At 66.6% G+C, this 20,908-nt stretch overlaps 3 protein-coding genes across 8 annotated transcripts; 2 read left to right on the top strand and 1 right to left on the bottom strand.

Annotated features, from left to right (window-relative positions):
* Positions 1 to 1,809: 1,809 nt before the first annotated feature.
* On the bottom strand, positions 1,810 to 8,912 carry LOC136114442 (uncharacterized). 3 transcript variants are annotated; one of them, XM_071801008.1, is made up of 5 exons: positions 8,774 to 8,912; positions 7,658 to 7,708; positions 5,859 to 5,972; positions 4,174 to 4,480; positions 1,810 to 3,320 (listed from the first exon to the last, which is right to left on the bottom strand). In XM_071801008.1, the coding sequence occupies exons 2-5, from the start codon at positions 7,689 to 7,691 to the stop codon at positions 2,978 to 2,980; spliced, it is 798 nt and encodes a 265-aa protein (XP_071657109.1). In that variant the 5' UTR covers positions 7,692 to 7,708; positions 8,774 to 8,912; the 3' UTR covers positions 1,810 to 2,977. The 3 variants fall into 3 exon arrangements, with proteins under 3 accessions (XP_071657109.1, XP_071657108.1, XP_071657110.1); XM_071801007.1 differs by having other exon boundaries at positions 8,746 to 8,881; XM_071801009.1 differs by lacking the exon at positions 8,774 to 8,912 and adding an exon at positions 7,814 to 8,691.
* Positions 8,830 to 15,976, top strand: GTF2H4 (general transcription factor IIH subunit 4). 4 transcript variants are annotated; one of them, XM_065859798.2, is made up of 14 exons: positions 8,830 to 8,942; positions 9,581 to 9,722; positions 10,602 to 10,706; positions 11,310 to 11,441; positions 11,938 to 12,034; positions 12,149 to 12,237; positions 12,762 to 12,870; positions 12,972 to 13,040; positions 13,515 to 13,598; positions 13,835 to 13,967; positions 14,203 to 14,333; positions 14,592 to 14,639; positions 14,924 to 15,002; positions 15,733 to 15,976. In XM_065859798.2, exons 1-14 carry the CDS (start codon positions 8,903 to 8,905, stop codon positions 15,903 to 15,905), a joined length of 1,431 nt encoding a protein of 476 aa, XP_065715870.1. In that variant the 5' UTR covers positions 8,830 to 8,902; the 3' UTR covers positions 15,906 to 15,976. The 4 variants fall into 4 exon arrangements, with proteins under 4 accessions (XP_065715870.1, XP_071657078.1, XP_071657079.1 ...); XM_071800977.1 differs by lacking the exon at positions 15,733 to 15,976 and adding an exon at positions 15,512 to 15,723; XM_071800978.1 differs by lacking the exons at positions 10,602 to 10,706; positions 15,733 to 15,976 and adding an exon at positions 15,512 to 15,723.
* Positions 15,977 to 18,695: 2,719 nt separating this feature from the next.
* On the top strand, positions 18,696 to 20,709 carry LOC139826049 (uncharacterized). Its single transcript, XM_071800910.1, has 2 exons — positions 18,696 to 19,089; positions 20,258 to 20,709. Exons 1-2 carry the CDS (start codon positions 18,696 to 18,698, stop codon positions 20,707 to 20,709), a joined length of 846 nt encoding a protein of 281 aa, XP_071657011.1.
* The last annotated feature ends 199 nt before the right edge of the window (positions 20,710 to 20,908 follow it).

Raw genomic sequence — 20,908 nt, 5'->3', positions numbered from 1 at the left:
CCTGGGGGTGATGGGGGGGTCACAGTGATGTGGGGTGCTGGGGATGGGGGTCCTGGGGGGGGGGGTCCTGGTGGTGGGGGGGTCCCAGTGACAGGAGGTGGCAGTGATGGGGGTCCTGGGGATGGGGGAGGTTCTGGGGGGTCCTGGGGATGGGGGAGGTTCTGGGGGGTCCTGGGGATGGGGGAGGTTCTGGGGGGTCCCCGGTGATAGGGGGATCCCAGCGATGGGGGGGGTTGCAGTGTGTGTGGGGGGGTCCCAGTGACGGGGGTCCCAGTGTGGGGGGGTCCCGGTGGTGGGGGTCGCAGGGGGGGGTCCTGGTGATGGGGGGGGGGGGGTCACCGCGCCACCCTCGCCTGCGGGAACGAGCACAGAAGACAAAGTTGAGTTGTTTCACCCCAAAATCGCCACGCGGGGGGTTCACCCCCCCCCCAAAGTCACTTCAGGGGGCGCCGGGACCCTGGGACCCCAGAACAGCACATGGGGGGTGCCCAACCCCCCCGGGGCTGCATTTTGGGGGAGAAACCCCAAATTCCCCATTCCCCCATGGGGGGGCGGGAACTCCGGAGCCGCTTTGAGCCCCGAAGCCGCCGGGGGGGCCCCGGCTCTCACCGCCCCCTTCCCCCGCTCCCCATCACCCCCCGGGGCCCGGGCCCCGCGCTCCCGCTCCCCCGGTCCCGGTCCCCTCCGTTCTCCCCGGTCCCGGTTCCCGCCGGTCCCCCCGTTCCCGGACCCCCCCCAGTTTCCCGGTTCCCCCCCATTCTCCCCGGTCCCTATCCCCGCCCCCCGGTCCCGTTCTCCCCGGTCCCTCTCCCCGCTCCCCCGCTCCCGGACCCCCCAGTTTCCCGGTCCCCCCCGTTCCCGTTCCCGTTCCCCCCGCTTCCCCCGGTCCGTTCTCCCCGTCCCGCTCCCCGGTACCTGCGGCCCCGCCCGGCGGCTCCTCCCGCCCGGACAATGGAGGCGGCGGCGCCGCTGACCCAGGAAGTGCAACCCCCGGGGGCGGGGGAAGCGGCCCCGCCTCGGACCCCCGACCCCAGCCCCTCAGCCCCACCCCCCGACCCCCATGCCCCTCCCCCCCGACCCCAGCCCCTCAGCCCCACCCCCCGGACCCCCATGCCCCTCCCCCCGCGACCCCAGCCCCTCAGCCCCACCCCCCGACCCCCATTCCCTTCCCCCCACGACCCCAGCCCCTCAGCCCCATCCCCCCCACCCCGACCCCCCATCCCCATCCCCCTCCAGACCCCATTCCCCCCGACCCCCCATTCCCCTCGCTCCCCAGACCCCCATCCCCATCTCCCCCCCGACCCCCAGTCCCATCCCCCCCCCCATTCCCATCCTCCCCCCGACCCCCATCCCCCTCCAGACCCCCAGTCCCATCCCCCCAGATCCCCCATTCCCATCCCCCCCAATCCCCCATTCCCCCCGAGCCCCCCATCCCCCCCCCCATTCCCATCCTCCCCCCGACCCCCATCCCCCTCCAGACCCCCAGTTCCATCCCCCCAGATCCCCATCCCCCCCCCAACCTCCCACTCCCATCCCCCCCAGACCCCCATCCCCCCAACCCCCACCCCCACCCCCAGGTCCTCCACCCCCACCCCCATCCCCACTTCGGGGGGGCCCCTTTGCACCCCCACCCCCCTCAGTGGGACCCACAGCACGATCGTGTGTCCCCCCCACCCCCAACCCCGGGCTGGGGGGCCACGGGGGTCCCATGTGGGGGGGGACAGGGACAGAACGGGGGGGACAGAACGGGGGGGACAGGGACAGGATGGGGGGGGCGGCGCTGGGAACCAGACTCTTTCCTCTTTCCTCTTTTTGTCACATTTTCCGTGTTCGGGCCCCTCGTGCTCGGGGGGGTGGGGGGGGGGACACAGCCCATGTCACACGGGGCCCCATTGGGGTGACCCCCCCGCACCCCCGGTGACACCACGGCCACGACACAGCGGACAACGGGGTGCGGGGGTCCCCAAACCCTCACCCCCCCGGGGCTCCGGTGGGGACGCGGTGACACCATCGCCATGGGGACAGGGTGACATGAACCCCAATGGGGACAGGGTGACACCATCGCCGTGGGGACAGGGTGACACCAACCCCAATGGGGACAGGGTGACACCATCGCCATAGGGACAGGGTGACACCAACCCCAATGGGGACAGGGTGACACCATCGCCATGGGGACAGGGTGACACGAACCCCAGTGGGGACAGGGTGACACCAACCCCAATGGGGACAGGGTGACACCAACCCCAATGGGGACAGGGTGACACCATCGCCATGGGGACAGGGTGACACGAACCCCAGTGGGGACAGGGTGACACCATCGCCATGGGGACCGGGTGACACCAACCCCAATGGGGACAGGGTGACACCATCACCATGGGGACAGGGTGACAGGAACCCCAATGGGGACAGGGTGACACCATCGCCATAGGGACAGGGTGACACCAACCCCAATGGGGACATGGTGACACCAACCCCAATGGGGACAGGGTGACACCATCGCCATGGGGACCGGGTGACACGAACCCCAATGGGGACAGGGTGACACCATCGCCATAGGGACAGGGTGACACCAACCCCAATGGGGACAGGGTGACACCATCGCCATAGGGACAGGGTGACACCATCGCCATGGGGACCAGGTGACACGAACCCCAATGGGGACATGGTGACACCAACCCCAATGGGGACAGGGTGACACCGTCCCTGTGGGGTCATAGTGACACCATCCCCATGGGGACGCAGTGACACACAAAACGTGTCACAAGCCAAACTGTCCCCTCAAGTCCGTCCCCAGAAGGTGAGTTGGGGTGTCCCCAGCCCCCAGTGTCCCCAACAGCCCCAGGGTGACACAGCGTCCCCGTCGCCGCGTCCCCATTCAACACACGGCGCACGCGCAACGTCCCCTCGAGTCCGTCCCCACCTGACGCGGGGTGTCCCCAAACCCGCCGTCCCCGCCGCCTCGAGCGGTGAGGCGGGGTCACCAGGCGGCCGCGCTGTCCCCGCGGTGTCCCCGCAGGTGCCGCCGCAGCTCGGCGGGCTCCGGGAAGGTGACCCCGCAGCGGGGACAGGCGGGGGAGGCGTCCCCGTGGCCGCGCCGGTGCCGCAGGAACGCGGAGCTGTAGCTGAAGCTCTTGCCGCAGTCGCCGCAGGAGAAGGGGCGCTCGCCGCGGCGCCGTGCGGGGACGGCGGGGACGCTGGGGACGCTGGGGGGGACGCTGGGGACGGTGGCAGCGAGGGTCTTGGTGCAGCCGGTGCAGCCCAGCGGGGGCTGGGCGGGGATGGTCCCGCGCTGGGGACAACGGCGGGGACGGGGCTGTGGGCTGGGGGACAAGGGACGGGTCAGACGGGGGGACATCGCGGGACAGAGGGACACGGGACATCCCGGGACAGAGGGGACATCCCGGGACAGAGGGGACATCCTGGGGCAGAGGGACACGGGACATCCCGGGATGGGGAACACAGGACATCCCAGGACAGGGGGACATGGGACATCCTGGGACAGAGGGACATCCCGGGACAAGGGCACACGGCACATCCCAGGATGGGGGGGAGAGGATGTCCCCATGTCCCCTGTCCATGTGTCCCCCATGTCCCTACACCTGTCCCCTGGTGTCCCCGTACCTGTCCCCCCGTCCCCAGTGTCCCCAATGTCCCTTGTCACCCGGTATCCCTGTACCTGTTCCCTCCCGTACCTGTCCCCAAGTGTCCCCATGTCCCTGTGTCCCCTGGTGTCCCTGTACCTGGCCCCCAGTGTCCCCTTGTCCCCTGTCCTGTGGTGTCCCCATACCTGTCCCCCAGCCCGCGGTGTCCCCGTGGTGTTCCCGTGTCCCCCGTCCCGCGGTGTCCCCATGTCCCCGTGTCCCCCGTCCCTCGGTGTCTCCATGTCCCCGTGTCCCCCGTCCCTTGGTGTCCCCGTGTCCCCCGTCCCTCAGTGTACCCGTACCTGTCCCCCATCTCGCAGTGTCCCCACGTCCCCGTGTCCCCCGTCCCGCGCTGTCCCCATGTCCCCGTACCTGTCCCCCGTCCCGCGCTGTCCCCATGTCCCCGTGTCCCCCGTCCCGCGGTGTCCTCATGTCCGCATGCCCCCATGTCCCCGTACCTGTCCCCCGTCCCGTGGTGTCCCCATGTCCCCGTACCTGTCCCCCGTCCCGCGGTGTCCCCATGTCCCCGTACCTGTCCCCCGTCCCGCGGTGTCCCCGCGGCGTCCCCGTGTCCCCGGTCCCTCGGTGTCCCCGCTGGTGCGCGTTGCGGTTGGAGCTGCGGGTGAAGCTTTTGCCGCAGTCCCGGCACCGAAAGGGCTTCTCGGCCCGGCGCCCCCCCCGGCCCCGCCCGCGGGGACCCCGGCATTCGGGGGGCGCCCCCGGGCTGTGGGGGGGGCCCTCCGGGGTCACCCCCCCATGGGACTGGGGGACGTGCGGCCCTGACAGCTCCGGGACGGGGGGGGTGGGATCGTCCTCGTGGTCGCTGCTCGATTCGGCATCTGGGGGGACGGGGGGGCAGTGATGGGGGTTTTGGGGTGCACACAGTGATGGGGGGTTGGGGTGCACATGGGGGTCAGTGGGGGGTTTGGGGTGCACACGGGGGTCAGTGATGGGTTTGGGGTGTCTGGGGTCAGGGGGTTTGGGGTGCACACAGGGGCCAATGGGGGGGTTGGGGTGCACACAGGGGTCAGTGGGGGGGTTGGGGTGCACACGGGGGTCAGTGGGGGGGTTCAGGGTGCACAAGGACAGGGGGTTTGGGGTGCCCAGTGTTGGGGGGTTCGGGGTGCACAGGGTCAGGGGGTTTGGGGTGCACACAGGGTCAGTGGGGGGTTTGGGGTGCACACAGGGTCAGCGATGGGTTTGGGGTGCACACAGGGGTCAGTGGGGGGTTTGGGGTGCACAGGGGTCAGTGGGGGGGTTTGGGGTGCACACGGGGGTCAGTGGGGGGTTCAGGGTGCACATGGGCGTCAGTGGGGGGGTTTGGGATGCACACGGGGTCAGTGGGGGGTTTGGGGTGCACACAGGGGTCAGTATGGGTTTGGGGTGCACACGGGGTCAGTGAGGGGGGTTGTGGTGCACACAGGGTCAGTGATGGGTTTGGGGTGCACATGGCGGTCAGTGGGGGGTTTGGGGTGCACATGGGGGTCAGTGGAGGGGTTGGGGTGCCCGGGGTCAGGGGTTCAAGGGTTTGGGGTGCACACAGGGTCAGTGATGGGTTTGGGGTGCACATGGCGGTCAGTGGGGGGGTTTGGGATGCACATGGGGTCAGTGGGGGGTTTGGGGTGCACACAGGGTCAGTGATGGGTTTGGGGTGCACAGAGGTCAGTGGGGGGGGTTAGGGTGCACACAGGGTCAGTGGGGGGTTTGGGGTGCACACAGGGGTCAGTGATGGGTTTGGGGTGCACAGGGGTCAGTGGGGGGGTTTGGGGTGCACATAGGGGTCAGTGATGGGTTTGGGGTGCACAGGGGTCAGTGGGGGGGTTTGCGGTGCACACAGGGGTCGGGGGGGTTTGGGGTGCACAGGGGTCAGTGGGGGGGCTTGGGGTGCACAGGGGTCAGTGGGGGGGTTTGCGGTGCACACGGGTCGGGGGGGTTTGGGGTGCACAGGGGTCAGTGGGGGGGTTTGGGGTGCACATAGGGGTCAGTGATGGGTTTGGGGTGCACAGGGGTCAGTGGGGGGGCTTGGGGTGCACAGGGGTCAGTGGGGGGGCTTGGGGTGCACAGGGGTCAGTGGGGGGGCTTGGGGTGCACAGGGGTCAGTGGGGGGGTTTGCGGTGCACACAGGGGTCAGGGGGTTTGGGGTGCACACAGGGGTCAGTGGGGGGTTTGGGGTGCACACAGGGTCAGTGTGGGGGCGGGGGGCTCGGGGTCCCTCACCGGCGGGCGCCACGCGCAGCGTCTCCCACAGTTTCCCGTCGGCGGGCTCGGGCGCCCCCAGCTCCTCCGGCGGCTCCGGGCGCGGCTCCAGCGGCGCTCGGGACAGCGGGAAATCTGCGGGCACAGGGAGCAACTCGGGAGGAGGAGGAGGAGGAGGAGGAGGGAACAGGCAGGGAGATGAAGAGGAGCCTGAGGACGGGGATGGGGATGAGGGGGAAGGTGGGGATGAAGATGGGGAGGAAGATGAGGCCGTAAAAGGGGAGGAAGATTCGGACAGGGATGGGGAGGAAGATGGGGAGGAGGATGAAGATGGGGAGGAGGATGAAGACGGGGAGGAGGATGAAGATGGGGAGGAGGATGAAGATGGGGAGGAGGATGAAGATGGGGAGGAGGATGAAGATGGGGAGGAGGATGAGACAGTAAAAGGAGACGAAGACAAGGACAGGGAGGAAGATGAAGATGAGGATGGGGATGAAAACAGGCATGAGGATGAAGATGATGATGGAGGGTGAAGATGATGGTGGAGGGTGAAGATGATGGTGGAGGGCGAAGATGGTGGTGGAGGGCGAAGATGGTGGTGGAGGGCGAAGATGGTGGTGGAGGGCGAAGATGGTGGTGGAGGGCGAAGATGGTGGTGGAGGGCGAAGATGGTGGTGGAGGGCGAAGATGGTGGTGGAGGGCGAAGATGGTGGTGGAGGGCGAAGATGGTGGTGGAGGGCGAAGATGGTGGTGGAGGGCGAAGATGGTGGTGGAGGGCGAAGATGGTGGTGGAGGGCGAAGATGGTGGAGGGTGAAGATGGTGGAGGATGAAGATGGTGGAGGATGAAGATGGGGATGAGGATGAAGACGGGGATGAGGACGGAGTATGGGGATGAGGATGAAGATGGGGATGAGGATGGAGTATGGGGATGGACACGAGGATGAGGATGCAGGAGACAGGATTGAGGATGAGGATGATGAGAATGAAGACGAGAATAAGGATGAGAGTGAGGATGAGGATGGAGAAGGGGATGGGATGAGGGTGCAGATGGAAATGAGAATGAAGACGAGGATGCAAATGGAAACGCGACAAGGACGATGATGAAGATGAGGATGAGGGCAGAGAAGGGGACAGGGATGAGAATGGGACAAGGATGATGATGAAGACGAGGATGAGGATGAAAACAAGCACTGAGCATGAAGATGAGAATGTGGAAGGGGCTGGGGACAGGATGATGATGGAGATGATGATGAGGATGAACACGAAGATGATGATGGGAAAGAGAACAAGGATGAAGATGAGAATGAAGACAAGGACGTGGAAGGGGCTGCGGACAGGATGAAGATGACGATGAGGATGAACATGAGAATGAAGACGATGATGAAAATGAGGATGAGGATGAAGACGAGGAGGTTGGAGATGATGAAGATGAGGATGTGGAAGGGGCCAGGGACAGGAAGATGATGATGATGATGAGGATGAACACCAGGATGACGATGAGGATGAGGAAGAGAATGAGGATGAAGACGAGGATGAAGACGAGAACGTGGAAGGGGCTGGGGACAGGATGATGATGAAGATGACGATGAGGATGAAAATGATGATGAGAATAAGGATGAAAATGAGGACGAGGATGAAGATGAGGACGTGGAAGGGGCCGGGGACAGGATGATGATGAAGATGATGATGAGGATGAACATCAGAATGAAGACAAGGAGGAGGATGAAGATGATGAGGATGAAGATGATGAGGATGATGAAGATGACAAGAAGGATGAAGATGATGAGGATGGTGATGAAGCCGAGGCCGCAGGTCTCACCCAGCAGCATCAGCGCCTCAAAGCTCTCCTGCATGTCGCTGCCGGCAGCGCCTGGGGGGGAATTGGGGTTCAGGGCCCCCCCCAGAGCCCCCTCACCCCCCAACCCCACCGGGGGCTCCAGTGGGGGTGTCCCCCCCAACCCAGGGCAGCCGGTACCTGCGGCCGGGGCGCAGGGGTCCCAGGGGGTCCTGGGGGGTCCCGGGGAACCCAGGGGGTTCTGGGGGGTCCTTGGGGGTCCCAGGGGGTGTGGGGAGGTCAGGGGGACCCAGGGGGACCCAGAGGGTCCAAGGGAGTCCTGGGGGGTTCTGGGGGTCCTGGGGGGTCCCAGGGGTTTCAGGGGGTGTGGGGAGTTCAGGGGGTCCTGGGGAGACCCAGGGGGCTTTGGGGGATCCCAAGGGGTTCGGGGAGGGTTCAGGGGGGTTTTAGGGGGTACTGGGGGTGTAGGGAGCTCAGGGGGTTCTGAGGGGTCCCAGGGGGTTTTGGGGGATCCCAAAGGGTTCAGGGGGGGTTCTGGGGGGTGTGGGGAGTTCAGGAGGTCCCAGTGGGTTCTGGGGGGTCCTGAGGGTGTGGGGAGTCCAGGGGGCCCCAGGAGGTTTGGAACCTGGGGGGTTCCAGGGGCTTCCAAGGGGTTCGGGGGGGGTCCCGGGGGGTGCAGGGACGGGGGTCCTGGGGGGGTTTCTGGGGAGTTGTGGGGGTCCCGGGGGGTGAGGGAGGTTCTGGGGGTCCCGGGGGGTATCTGGGGATCCCAAGGGGTTCAGGGGGGGTCCTGGGGGGTGCAGGGAGGGGGGGGGCCCTGGGGGGGGTCTCTGGGGGTCCTGGGGAGTTGTGGGAGGTTCTGGGGGTGCCGGGGGGGGCCTTTGGGGGGTGGGAGCGGGGGGTCCGGGGTCCCCGTTCGCTCGGAGCCGCCGCTGCCGCCGGGCGGGGCCGGAAGAGCCCCCGCTGACCCAGGAAGTGCCGCCCCCGGCCCGCGGCCCCCTCCTCATCCTCCCCCCCCAGCCCCCCAATTAAGCCCCGCTAATCAAATCATCCCAGTACGCTCATCACCGACGCTGTAACGGGCCCTCCCGCGACCGCCCCGCCCCCGCTACCTCATTAGCGCCTCCAGCCGCTCATTACGTTAATTAATCAGCGCCGCCACCCGCTCCCTGCGCTGATCAGCGCGGCCCCGGCGCCGCCCGGAAGTGCCCGGCAGGCAGCCGCGCTCTATGGCCCGGCGGTCCTCCAGCTCGCCGGAAGTCGCACTCTATGGCCCAGCGGTCCTCCGGAGAAGCCCTGCGGAGCGCGGGTGAGTGCGGAGACCCCCAGGGTCCCACAGTCCGCCCGCCCAGTGCCCCCGGTCCCCCCCAGTGCCCCCCAGCCCCTCTCCCAGTGGCTTCCCAGTCCCCCCAGGTCCCTCCCAGTGCCCCCAGTCCCCGTACCTGCTCCCGCTCTCTCCCGGGAGGCCCCACCGGGTCCAACCCTCCCCGATCCCCCAACCCGGGGGGTCCCCAGGGGGCGGCGCTGGGGGCGCGAACCCGCGCGGGGGCGCCATGGCGGGCGGGCCCGTCACGTGACCGGCGGCGGGAAGGGGCGTGGCCGAGGAGAGGCGTGGTCAGACACTGGGGAGGGGCGTGACCGAGCGTTGAGAAGGGGGCGTGGTATCTACAGGGGGCGTGGCCGAGCGCTGGAAGGGGCGTGGTCTGGAGGGAGGGGACGTGAGTGGGCGCTGGGAAGGGGCGTGGTCTGGAGGGAGGGGGCGTGAGCGGGCGCTGGGAAGGGGCGTGGTCTGGAGGGAGGGGGCGTGGCCTGGCGGCGGAGGGGGTGGCACCGGCAGCGCCCCCACGTGGCGCGGAGCGGGGCCGCGGGTGGCGCTGGGAAGGCGGTGGGGACACTGGGGGGACACTGGGGGGACCCTGAGGGGACATTGGTGACATTGGGGACCAGGGGGGGCCATGGAGGGCCCCGCCCCCCGGGCGCCGCGCGCGCAGCTGCAGTGCCAGAACCTGCACGAGTTCCTGCGGGGGCTCAGCCCCCCCCTGCTCGACCGGCTCTACGGGCACCCCGCGCCCTGCCTGGCGGTGTTCCGGTGAGAGACCCCCCGGGCACCCGACCCCCCCGGGCACCCTGACCCCCCCATCGGGCACCCTGACCCCCCCCCGGGACACCCTGACCCCCCCATGGGGCACCCCGACCCCCCCATGGGGCACCCCGATCCCCCTATGGGGCACCCCGACCACCCCGAGACACCCTGACCCCCCATGGGACATCCTGATCTGCCTCGGGGCACCCCGACCCCTCCTTGGGACACCCTGACCCCCCCTTGGGGCACCCTGATTCCCCCCAGATACCCTGACCCCCCATCGGGCACCCTGATCCCCCCCAAACACCCTGACCCTCCCATGGGGCACCTCGATGCCCCCCGGGACACCCCAACCCCCGCATGGGGCACCCTGATCCCCCCCAAACACCCTGACCCCACCCGGGCACCCTGACCCCCCCAAACACCCTGATTCCCCCCAGATACCCTCACCCCCCATGGGACATCCTGACCCCCCCAAACACCCCAATCCCCTCCTTGGGACATCCTGACCCCCCCTTGGGGCACCCTGATTTCCCCCAGATACCCCGACCCCCCCCAGGCATCCCAACATCCCCCATGATGCACCCTGAACCCCCCACAATGGGACACCCTGACCCCCCTAAACACACTGAGCCCCCCATGGGATACCCTGACCCCCCCATAGGACACCCCCACCCCCCTGGGGCACCCCAATTCCCCCATCGGGCTCCCTGACCCCCCCAAACACCCTGACCCCAACATGGGGCACCCGGACCCCTCCGGGCATCCCAACCCCCCCTAGACCCCCATCCCCCTGCTCCCCCCGGGGTGGGATGGGGGGGCACCCATGGGTGGGGGCTTGGGGGGGTCATGGGGGGCTCTGGGGTCATTTACGGTGCCCCCCAGGGAGCTGCCCCCCCTGGCGCAGTCGCTGGTGCTGCGGCTGCTGTTCCTGGAGCTGCCCCTCCCCCAGGCGGCGCTGGGGCTCTGGGTGAAGAAGGAGCATGAGAGGTGGGGGGGCCGGGGGGTTTGGGGGTCACCGGGGGGTTTGGGGGGCTCACAGGGGTTGGGGGGCTCACAGGGGTTTGGGGGGGTCTCAGGGGTTTGGGGTCACTGGGGGTTTGGGGGCCTCAGGGGATTTGGGGGGCTCAAAGGGGTTTGGGGGGGTCTCAGGGGTTTGGGGGTCACAGGGGGGTTTGGGGGGCTCACAGGGGTTGGGGGTTCTCAGGGGTTTGGGGGTCACAGGGTTTGGGGGGGGTGTCAGGGGTTTGGGGTCACTGGGGGTTTGGGGGGGGTCTCAGGGGTTTGGGGGGCTCACAGGGGTCAGGGGGGTCTCAGGGGTTTGGGGTCACTGGGGGTTTGGGGGTCACTGGGGGGGCTTGGGGGTCTCAGGGGGTTTGGGGGGCTCACAGGGGTTGGGGGGTCTCAGGGGTTTGGGGGTCACAGGGGGGGGGTTTGGGGGTCCCAGGGGGGTCCCACGGGGCGGTGACACCGTGCTGTCCCCAGTGCCCAGGCTGACAGCCAGGGGGCGCTGCGGGGGGTTTGGGGGTCCCAGGGGGGGTTTTGGGGGTCCCAGGGGGGTCCCACGGGGCGGTGACACCGTGCTGTCCCCAGTGCCCAGGCTGACAGCCAGGGGGCGCTGCAGGCCCTGCGCCTCCTGCACCCCCACACGCTGCCCGGGGGGCTCCCGGGGGTCGCTCTGCACCCCAACTTCCGGCTGAACCTGCGCGTGGCCCTGCTGGGGGGGTCAGTGACACGGGGGGGACATCGTGGGACATGGGGTGGGGGGACAATGGGGTGACATGGGGGGAACTTGGGGTGGGGGAGTTGGGGAGACCAGGTGACACAGGGACCTGTTTATGGGGTCCCCCTGGTAGGATGTGGGGACACTGGGGGGGTCTGGGGACCCTGGGGGTGACAATGGGACCCCCAGGGGGGTTTGGGGACACTGAGGGGGGGACACAAGGTGACATGGGGACCCATATTTTAGGGGGTCCCCCTGGTGGGACGTGAGGACACTGGGGAGGTTTAGGGACCCTGGGGGTGACATGGGGACCCCCGGGGGGGTTGGGGACACTGGGGGGGATAACAGGTGACATAGAGACCTGTTTTAGGGGTTCCCCCTGGTGGGACGTGGGGACACTGGGGGAGATTTTGGGGACACTGTGGGGGGTTGAGGACCCTGGGGACCCCCGGGGGGTGTTTGGGGACCCTGGGGGTGACACGGGGACCCCTATTTTAGGGGGTCCCCCTGGTGGGACACCACGAGCCCACTGGGCCCCGACCGGCACGCGCGGGACGTGCGGGCGCTGGATCGATACGCCGAGGAGCGCTGGGAGGTGGGGACCCCAAAATGCCCCCCAAGCCCCCCCAAATCCAGGGGGGGACACCCCCCAAATGTGGGGAGCCCCCCCCCGGCCCCAAATCCCGGTGTTTTCACCCCAAAATCCCAGGTGATCCTGCACTTCATGGTGGGGTCGCCCAGCGCCGCCGTGAGCCAGGACCTGGCGCAGCTGCTGGTGCAGGCCGGGCTCATGAGGAGGTTTGGGGGGGCCAGGGGGGGTTTGGGGGTCCCTGAGGGGTTTGGGGGGGTCCTGGGGGTCCCTGGAGGAAATGTGGGGCATTTTGGGGGGGTTTCCCAAAGGGTTTGGGGCTCCCTGGGGGGATTTGGGGGCTTCCTGAGGGGGTACTGGGGGAATTTGGGGCTCCCCAAGTGGGGTTTGGGGGGGTCCTCAGGAGGTTTGGGGGGAAATTTGGGGGATCAGGGGGGGTTTTGGGGCTCCCTGGGGGGATTTGGGGGTCCCTGAGGGGGTTTGGGGGAGTCATGGGGAGGAATTGGGGATCCCAAGAGGGGTCAGGGGATTAGGGGGGGATTTGGGGACACCCCCTCCAAGTTTCCAGCCCCCCCCCAAGCTTAGGGCTCCCCCTCCCAAGTTTCCAGCCCCCCCCTAAGTTTCCTGCACCCCCTCAAGCTTAGGGAACCCCTCCCCCAAGGTTAGCGACCCCACCCCAAGTTTCCAGCACCCCCCCCAAGTTTAGGGGACCCCCCCTAATTTGGGGTCCCAGCGAGGGGGGGGACGCCCCCTGCATCACCTCGGCCGGGTTCCAGTTCCTGCTGCTCGACACCCCCGCCCAGCTCTGGTATTTCATCCTCCAGTACCTGCAGGGGGCAGAGGTGAGTCTGGGGGGTCCCCCCAAAAAACAGGGGGGGTCCCCAAAACCAGGACCCCCCCCAAATCCGTGGGGCCCCCCCTAAATCTCTGCCCCCCTCCCCAGGCGCGGGGGATGGACCTGGTGGAGATTCTGTCCTTCCTGTTCCAGCTCAGCTTCTCCACCCTTGGCAAGGTACAGGGACCCAGGCGTCCGGGGGGGACCCAGGCGTCCGGGGGGACCCAGGCGTCCGGGGGGGGACCCAGGAGTTCAGGGGGAGGACCCAGGCGTTTGGCGGGTGGGACCCTTCCCCAAAAACCACCCCCTCCCCATGGATTGATCTGGGGAGGGGTGGGGGGTAACTGGGGGTTACTGGGGGAGTAACTGGGGTTTACTGGGACTCGGTGTCAGCAGGATTAGTCCATGGGGGGCTGGGGTTACTGGGGGGGACTGGGATGTTACTGGGGGTGACTGGGGGGTTACTGGTGCTAACTGGGCTGTCCCCAGGATCGCACCACCGAGGGCTGGGGTTACTGAGGGTGCCTGGGATGTGCCTGGGATGTTACTGGGATCGCTCCACCAAGGGCTGGGGTTACTGGGGGTGACTGGGATGTCACTGGGATGTTACTGGGGGGTTACTGGTGCTAACTGGTGCGAACTGGTCCCCAGGATTACTCCACCGAGTCCATGAGCGAGTCCCTGCTCACCTTCCTGCAGCACCTGCGCGAGTTCGGGCTCGTCTTCCAGAGGAAGGTGACAGCGGGTGACACTGCGGGTGGCAGCGGGTGACACGGGGGCTGACACTGCGGGTGACAAAGGAGGGGGTGGGGTGACACAGGGGGTGACAGGAGCCCCTCAGGGCTCATTCCAGTCCCCACGGTTGTGTCCGTGACGCCATGTCCCTGGTCACTGTCACCCCCATTCCCGTCACCCCCCCAAGTCGTTGTCACCCCCGTTGTCCCCAACGCGTCCCCACCGTGTCCCCGCAGCGCAAGTCCCGCCGGTTCTACCCGACGCGCTTGGCCATCGCGCTGGCCTCGGGGACATCGGGGTGTCCCCCCGAGCCCGACGCTCGCGGCTTCGTCGTCGTCGAGACCAACTACCGCATCTACGCCTACACCGGTCTGTCCCCAGATGTCCCCAAATGTCCCCAGGGGGGTGACACGGGACCCAGGCGTCCCACCCACCTTCATTATCGCTCGTCGCATTCTGTCCCTTTGTGTCCCTGTTGTTCATCCCCGCCTGTGCTGACCCCTGTGTCCCCATGTCCCCCCATTGTCCCCATGTCCCTCCATGTCTCGCTGTTGTCCTTGTGTCCCCATTATCCCCCTTGGCCCCATTGTCCCCATGTCCCCAGACTCGGAGCTGCAGGTCGCTCTCATCGCCCTCTTCTCCGAGCTGCTCTATCGCTTCCCCAACCTGGTGGTGGCCCAGGTGACAAGGGACAGTGTCCAGGCGGCCATCGCCAACGGCATCACCGCCGACCAGGTGGGGACACCGGGGACATGGCGGGGGGGACACCAGGGACACTGTGGGGAGAGATGGGGGGACATGGAAGGGACACAGGGAACATAGGGGAGGTGATGGCGGATGCAAGTGACATGGGGGACACACAGGGGACATGGTGGGGGGGATGGGACACAATGGGGGGGACACAGCCAAGGGGGCTGGGGGCTCTGGGGACACTGGGGTGACCCTGGGGACATCAGGGTGTCCCCCACTAATGTGTGTGTGTCACCCCCCCAGATCATTCACTTCCTGCGCACCCGGGCACACCCTGTCATGGCCAAGCAGGTGGGTGGCACCGCCCGGACGCCTGGGTCCCTCCCGGACGCCTGGGTCCCCCTGATGGTGGGTGGGAGGGGTCCTCTCCCAGACACCTGGGTCCTCTCCTGGACGCCTGGGTCCCTCCCGAACTCCTGGGTCCCCCTGATGGTGGGTGGGAGGGGGTTCCCCAGACGCCTGGGTCCCTTCCGAACTCCTGGGTCCCTCCCAAACTCCTGGGTCCCCCTGATGGTGGGTGGGAGGGGGTTCCCCGGACGCCTGGGTCCCCCCCGGACGCCTGGGTCCCTTTGCAGAGCCCGGTGCTGCCGCCCACCATCACAGACCAGATCCGGCTGTGGGAGCTGGAGCGGGACCGGCTGCGCTTCACCGAGGGTGAGGGGACACCGCGCTGTCACCTGCGTCACCTGCTGTCCCCAAGGCGGGGGGTGGCGTCTCCGGGGTGTCCCCAAGGGGGACATTTGATGGGGGTGGGGTGGCAGCCTTGGGGGTCCCTGTGCTGTCCCTGATGTCCCCAAAGGGAGGTGACAATCCTTGATGTCCCCAAAGGGAGGGGACAATCCTTGAGGTCCCCAAAGGGAGGGGACAGTCCCTGAGGGGGGTGACAACCCGGGTGGGTCCCCATGGGGAGAGGACAGTCCCTGATGTCCCCAAAGGGAGGTGCCAGCACTGGGAAGAGGTGACAGTCCCCCTGGTGACACCCCTGTCCCCATGTCCCCGACAGACCCTGTCCCTCGGGGGGAGGTGACACTGACCTGTGGGTGTCCCCTCGTGTCCCCAGGCGTGCTGTACAACCAGTCCCTGTCCCCCGGGGGAGGTGACACTGACCTGTGGGTGTCCCCATTGGTGATCTTGTGTGTCCCCTCGTGTCCCCATGTCCCCAGGGGTGCTGTACAACCAGTCCCTGTCCCCCGGGGGAGGTGACACTGACCTGTGGGTGTCCCCTCGTGTCCCCAGGGGTGCTGTACAACCAGTCCCTGTGCCCCAGGGGGAGGTGACACTGACCTGTGGGTGTCCCCTCGTGTCCCCAGGGGTGCTGTACAACCAGTCCCTGTGCCCCAGGGGGAGGTGACACTGACCTGTGGGTGTCCCCTCGTGTCCCCAGGGGTGCTGTACAACCAGTTCCTGTCCCCCGGGGACTTCGCGCTGCTGCGGGACCACGCGCGGGCGCTGGGGGTGCTGCTGTTCGAGAACCCGGCGCGGCGGCTGCTGGTGGTGACACCCGGGGGACACCCGGACGTGCGGCGCTTCTGGAAGAGGCAGAAACACAACGGGTGACGACGGGGGGACCCCCGAACCGCACCCCAAAACTGCACCCCAAAAACTGCACCCCCAAAAACCCCATCCCCCAAAAACCGCAGCTTGTCCCGGTGTCAGGCGCTTCGGGAAGAGGAAGAAATACAGTGTGGGGGGGACACCCAAAAGTGGGACCCCAAAAGTGGGACCGTGGAAATGTACCCAGAAAAGTGTGCCCCAAAAAATGGGACCCCAAAAGTGTTCCCCAGAAATGTGCCCCCAAAAAATGGGACCCTAAAAACTGCACCCAAAAACCTGCACCCCCAAAATGGGATCCCAAAAACTGCACCCAAAATTGCGCCCCAAAATTGGGACCCAAAAATTGCACCTCAGAAATGTACCCCAAAAAACTGCACCCAAAAAATGTGCCCCCAAAATTGTGCCCCAAAAAGAGTCCCCAAAAATGGGACCCCAAAAGTGCTCCCCAGAAATGGGACCCCAAAAACTGCACCCCAGAAATGGGAGCTCAAGAACAGGACCCCAAAATTGCACCTCAGAAATGTGGCCCCAAAATTGTGCCCCAAAAAATGGGATCCCAAAAGTGCCCCCCCCAAAAGTGCCCCAAACCCACCCCCCAGTTCCAGGGTGACCGGACACCCCAATTTCTTGGGGTGCAGAGACCCCAACCCTTTGGTTCTGAGGAGGAAAAAGGAGCTTTTGGTTAAAAATGGGGAGTTGTGAGGAAAAATTGGGGATAAAGGTGTTTTAAGGTCAGTTTTGCAGCGGTTTTGGGGAAAGAAGGGGGATTTGTAATAAATGGGGTTTCCTGAGAGAGAAAAATGTTTGTTTGGGGGTTTTTCATGTGTAGGAAAAAGGGTTTTTTTAATGAAAAAAGCTTTTTATGAGAATTTTTTATAATAAAACGTTTTGAAGAAAAGGTTTCTGGGGAAAATGGATTTATTGGCAAAACTTGGGGTGTTCTGAGAGGGAAAATTAAGGGGTTTTTTGGGGGGGAAGGGTGGGGGTTTGAGGGGAAAACGGCGATTTTTGAGGTAAAATCGTGAAGTTTCCTGCAGGGCCCACAGGGACTTGAGGGCGGGAAACAGTTTGGAGGGGGATAAATCGAAGGATTTGAGGAAAATTGTCACTTCTAAGGGCAAAAGAAGCAGGGCGGAGGTTCGCAGCTGTGGTTTGCGGTTGGCGACGAGGAACGGGGCGGGTTTTGGGGGAGAAAAGCGGGATTTGGGGCTTTTGAGGGAGTAAACGGAGAGTTTCTGTGAGGGGCTCCGGGGGGCGTGGCCTGAGAGGTGGGCGGGGCCCCTGGGGCGGGACTCACGTGACGCGGCAGCTCCGGCACCTTCGCGACTGAGGCGCCCGCCGCCGCCTCCCGCCTTATATAGGGCGAGGGCGCACGCGGGCGGTTATTCGGCACGCCCCCCCGGCGGGATCCAATCAGGACCGCCTCCGAGTGGCCCCGCCCAGAGCGGCCCCGCCCCCCGGGGAAGCTTGGCGGTCCCCGGGTCCTAGTGCCCATCCGCTCGGGGATGCGTTGGGACCTCTGCTGGTCTGCAGAGCTTCTTACTGGTCTGAACTGGTCCCTCCTGGTCTGAACTGGTCCCTACTGGTCTACACTGGTCCCTACTGGTCTACACTGGTCAGAGCAAGACAAAATCTCCAGGCTTGTAGAACTTCTTGCTGGTCTATACTGGTCTATGAAGATGTGTGCTCAACAGAGCAGATCAGTCGAGCTCCCTACTGGTCTGTACTGGTTTGAACTGGTCTGTGCTGGTCTGTAAGAGCTGTACTGGTCTAAATGGATCTATAGGGCTCCCAGTGATGTCCAGATGCCGTATTCCCAGTGACTCCCAGTCCCCACCCCATGCTCCCAGTGGATCCCAGTATCTCCAGGTCCTAGAAGTGTAAATCTGGGCCTAAAGGGGCTAAATCTGAGCCCCAAGGGGGTAAACCTGGGCCTAAAGGGGTAAATCCAGGCCTAAGGGTGTAAATAGGAGTCCTGAGGGGGTAAATTGGGCCCTAAGGGGGTAAAACTGGGCCTAAGCAGGTAACTGGAGGCCCCGGACGCCTGGGTCCCTCCCCGGAGCCCGGAAGCCGGGGTGACCCAAGGGCGGGGGAGGGGACGTGACGTGGGTGTCACCGGCTGGTGGGGACGCTCCCCAGGGGCACACGGAGGTAAGTGCTGGGGGGGTTGGACCCGGACGCCTGGGTCCCTCCCGGACGCCTGGGTCCCCCCTGTGGGTGCGGAAAGGGAAGTGAAGGGGGTTCCTGCACCCGGATGCCTGGGTCCCTTTGAGTCGCAATGGCGGCCACGCCCGGACGCCTGGGTCCTCTCCAGGATGCCTGGGTTCCCCACCCCAAACGCTTGGGTCCCTCTTCTCTTCATTAGGGGCTTGGGGAGAGGGTCCCCTCCCGGACGCCTGGGTCCCACCCGGATGCCTGGGTCCCCTCCCAGACACCTGGGTCCCTCTTCTCTCCATTATGGCCTTGGGGTGGGCTCTGTATCCAGACACCTGGGTCCCACCCGGACGCCTGGGTCCCCTCCCGGATGCCTGGGTCCCTCCCGAATGCCTGGGTCCCTCCTGGGTCCCTCTTCTCTTCATTATGGCCTTGGGGAGGGCTCTGTACCCGGACGCCTGGGTCCCTCCCGAACGCCTGGGTCCCTCTTCTCCCCATTATGGCCTTGGGGCGGGCTCTGTACCTGGATGCCTGGGTCCCTCCCGGACGCCTGGGTCCCTCTTCTCCCCATTACAGCCTTGGGTCGGGCTCTGCACCCGCACACCCGTGTCCCACCCGGACGCCTGGGTCCCTTGCAGGATGTCCTCTCCGCCGCTGTCCCTGGCGGTGGCCTCAGCCACAGAAGCCACCAGCCAAGTCCTGGATGCTCTGGTGACGTTGGCCGAGTCCCTGGGGACGCCGGAGACGGTGGCGCCGGCGCTGGCCGGGGCGCGAGCGGCGCTGGAGGGGGCGGAGGCGGCGCGGGCGGCGCTGCAGGCGGCGCTGGTGGCGGCGGTGGCGGCGCTGGGGACGGCGGGGACGGCGGGGCCGCCGGGGCTGGACCCCGAGGGGCTGTACCGGGCGCTGGCGGCGGCGGCCGAGGCGGCTGCGGCGCAACTGGAGCGGGAGCTGCGGCGCAACCGGCGCCGGCGCCGCGGCCTCTGGGCCGGACGGACCCTGGCGCTGGGGCTCATGGTCTTCTGCGCCCCCCTGCGTGAGTATGGACCAGTACGGACCAGTATGGACCAGTATGGACCTGTATGGAACATACAGACCAGTACAGACCAGTACGAACCAGTATGGACCAGTACGGACCAGTAGGGACCTGTACGGACCTGTATGGAACATACAGACCAGTATGGACCAGTTCAGAGCAGTACAGACCAGTAGGGACCAGTTCAGAGCAGTAGGGAGCCCTACAGACCCCTATGGACCAGTGGGGACCAGTAGGAAGGACCAAGTGGAAGGGGACACTGGGAGGGGACAAGGACACTGGGGACACTGGGGACAACTGGGAGGGAATGGGGGACACTGGGAGGGGACATGGGGACACTGGGGACACTGGGAGGGGACACTGGGGACACTGGGATGGAACTGGGGACACCGGGAGGGGACGCTGGGGACAACTGGGGACACTGGGATGGAACTGGGGACACCGGGAAGGGACACGGGACACTGGGAAGGGACACGAGGGACATTGCGGACACTGAGAAGGGACTTGGGGACACTGGGATGGAACTGGGGACACTGGAAGGGGACACAGAGGACAGAGGGGACACTGGGGACACTGGGAGGGGACACGGAGGACACCAGGAGGGGACACTGGGGACAACTGGGGACACCGGGATGGAACTGGGGACACTGGGAGGGGACACGAGGGACACTGGGGACACTGAGAAGGGACTGGGGACACTGGGATGGAACTGGGGACACTGGAAGGGGACACAGAGGACAGAGGGGACACTGGGGACACTGGGAGGGAACTGGGGACACTGGGAGGGGACACGGAGGACACCAGGAGGGGACACTGGGGACAACTGGGGACACCGGGATGGAACTGGGGACACTGGGAGGGAACACAGGGGACACTGGGAGGGGACACGAGGGACACTGGGGACACTGAGAAGGGACTGGGGACACTGGGATGGAACTGGGGACACTGGGAGGGGACACAGGGGACACTGGGAGGGGACACGAGGGACACTGGGGACACTGAGAAGGAACTGGGGACACTGGGAGGGGACACAGGGGACAGAGGGGACACTGGGGACACTGGGAGGGAACTGGGGACCAGGGAGGGGCCACTGGGGCCACTGGGGCCACCAGGGCCACCGTGGCCACCCCGCGGTGCCACCACCCGCCACGTCCCCGTGTCCCCGCAGTGTCCCTGGACGCCGTGCGCGAGCTGCTGGGGGTGACCCAGGAATGTCACCTCGTCCCCTGCCTGGCCACGCTGGCCCTGCTGTGCCAGGGGGCGCTGTGGGCGCTGGGGACATCGCGGCGTCACCTCGCCACCGCCGTGGGCCACCAACGCCACCAAGCGCTGCGCTACCGCCGCCTGGCCCGGGCCACCGCGGCCACCGCCGAGGCCACCGCCGAGGCCACCGCCGAGGCCACCGCGGCCAGCGCCGCCCTGGGGACGCTGGAGGAGGTGACGGGACACCTGGGGGACCTGGTGGCCGCCGTCACCGAGGAGCTGGAGGTGGCCCGAGGGTTCGCGGCCAGCGCCGCGCTGCTCGGGGACATCGTGGTGGCCCTGGGGACGGCGCTGGGCGAGCGGGAGGGGACGCGGCGCTTGGAGCGGGCGGCGCGGGCGCTGCCGGGGGGCGAATAGGGGACAGGGACGGGGACGGGGACGGCGGGGTGGCCTCTGTCCCTTCTGGGGACACCGGGAGGGTCTTGGGACACTGGGATGTCCCTTTGTCCCTTCTGGGGACACCTCAATGTCCCTTGACCCCTCTGGGGACACCGGGAGGGTCTTCGGGACACCCTGATGTCCCTGGACCCTTCTGGGGACACCGGGAGGGTCTTGG

This window comes from Patagioenas fasciata, chromosome 34 (genome assembly GCF_037038585.1).
Source record: "Patagioenas fasciata isolate bPatFas1 chromosome 34, bPatFas1.hap1, whole genome shotgun sequence".
Classification (NCBI taxonomy): domain Eukaryota; kingdom Metazoa; phylum Chordata; class Aves; order Columbiformes; family Columbidae; genus Patagioenas; species Patagioenas fasciata.
This window is presented reverse-complemented; position numbering and strand designations above follow the sequence as displayed.

Bases quoted from the DNA above. Each gene is read 5' to 3' on its own strand.
- LOC136114442 (XM_071801008.1), bottom strand. From the start codon at position 7,691: ATGCAGGAGAGCTTTGAGGCGCTGATGCTGCTGG. The intron at 4,481-5,858 runs GTGAGGGACCCC...CCGTCCCCCCAG, and splicing joins GCTGCGCGTGGCGCCCGCCG to ATGCCGAATCGAGCAGCGAC. The intron at 3,321-4,173 runs GTACGGGGACAT...CTTGTCCCCCAG, and splicing joins CACCGCGGGACGGGGGACAG to CCCACAGCCCCGTCCCCGCC.
- GTF2H4 (XM_071800977.1), top strand. From the start codon at position 8,903: ATGGCCCAGCGGTCCTCCGGAGAAGCCCTGCGGAGCGCGG. The intron at 12,035-12,148 runs GTGGGGACCCCA...CCAAAATCCCAG, and splicing joins ACGCCGAGGAGCGCTGGGAG to GTGATCCTGCACTTCATGGT. The intron at 12,238-12,761 runs GTTTGGGGGGGC...TTGGGGTCCCAG, and splicing joins CAGGCCGGGCTCATGAGGAG to CGAGGGGGGGGACGCCCCCT.
- LOC139826049 (XM_071800910.1), top strand. From the start codon at position 18,696: ATGTCCTCTCCGCCGCTGTCCCTGGCGGTGGCCTCAGCCACAGAAGCC. The intron at 19,090-20,257 runs GTGAGTATGGAC...GTGTCCCCGCAG, and splicing joins GGTCTTCTGCGCCCCCCTGC to TGTCCCTGGACGCCGTGCGC.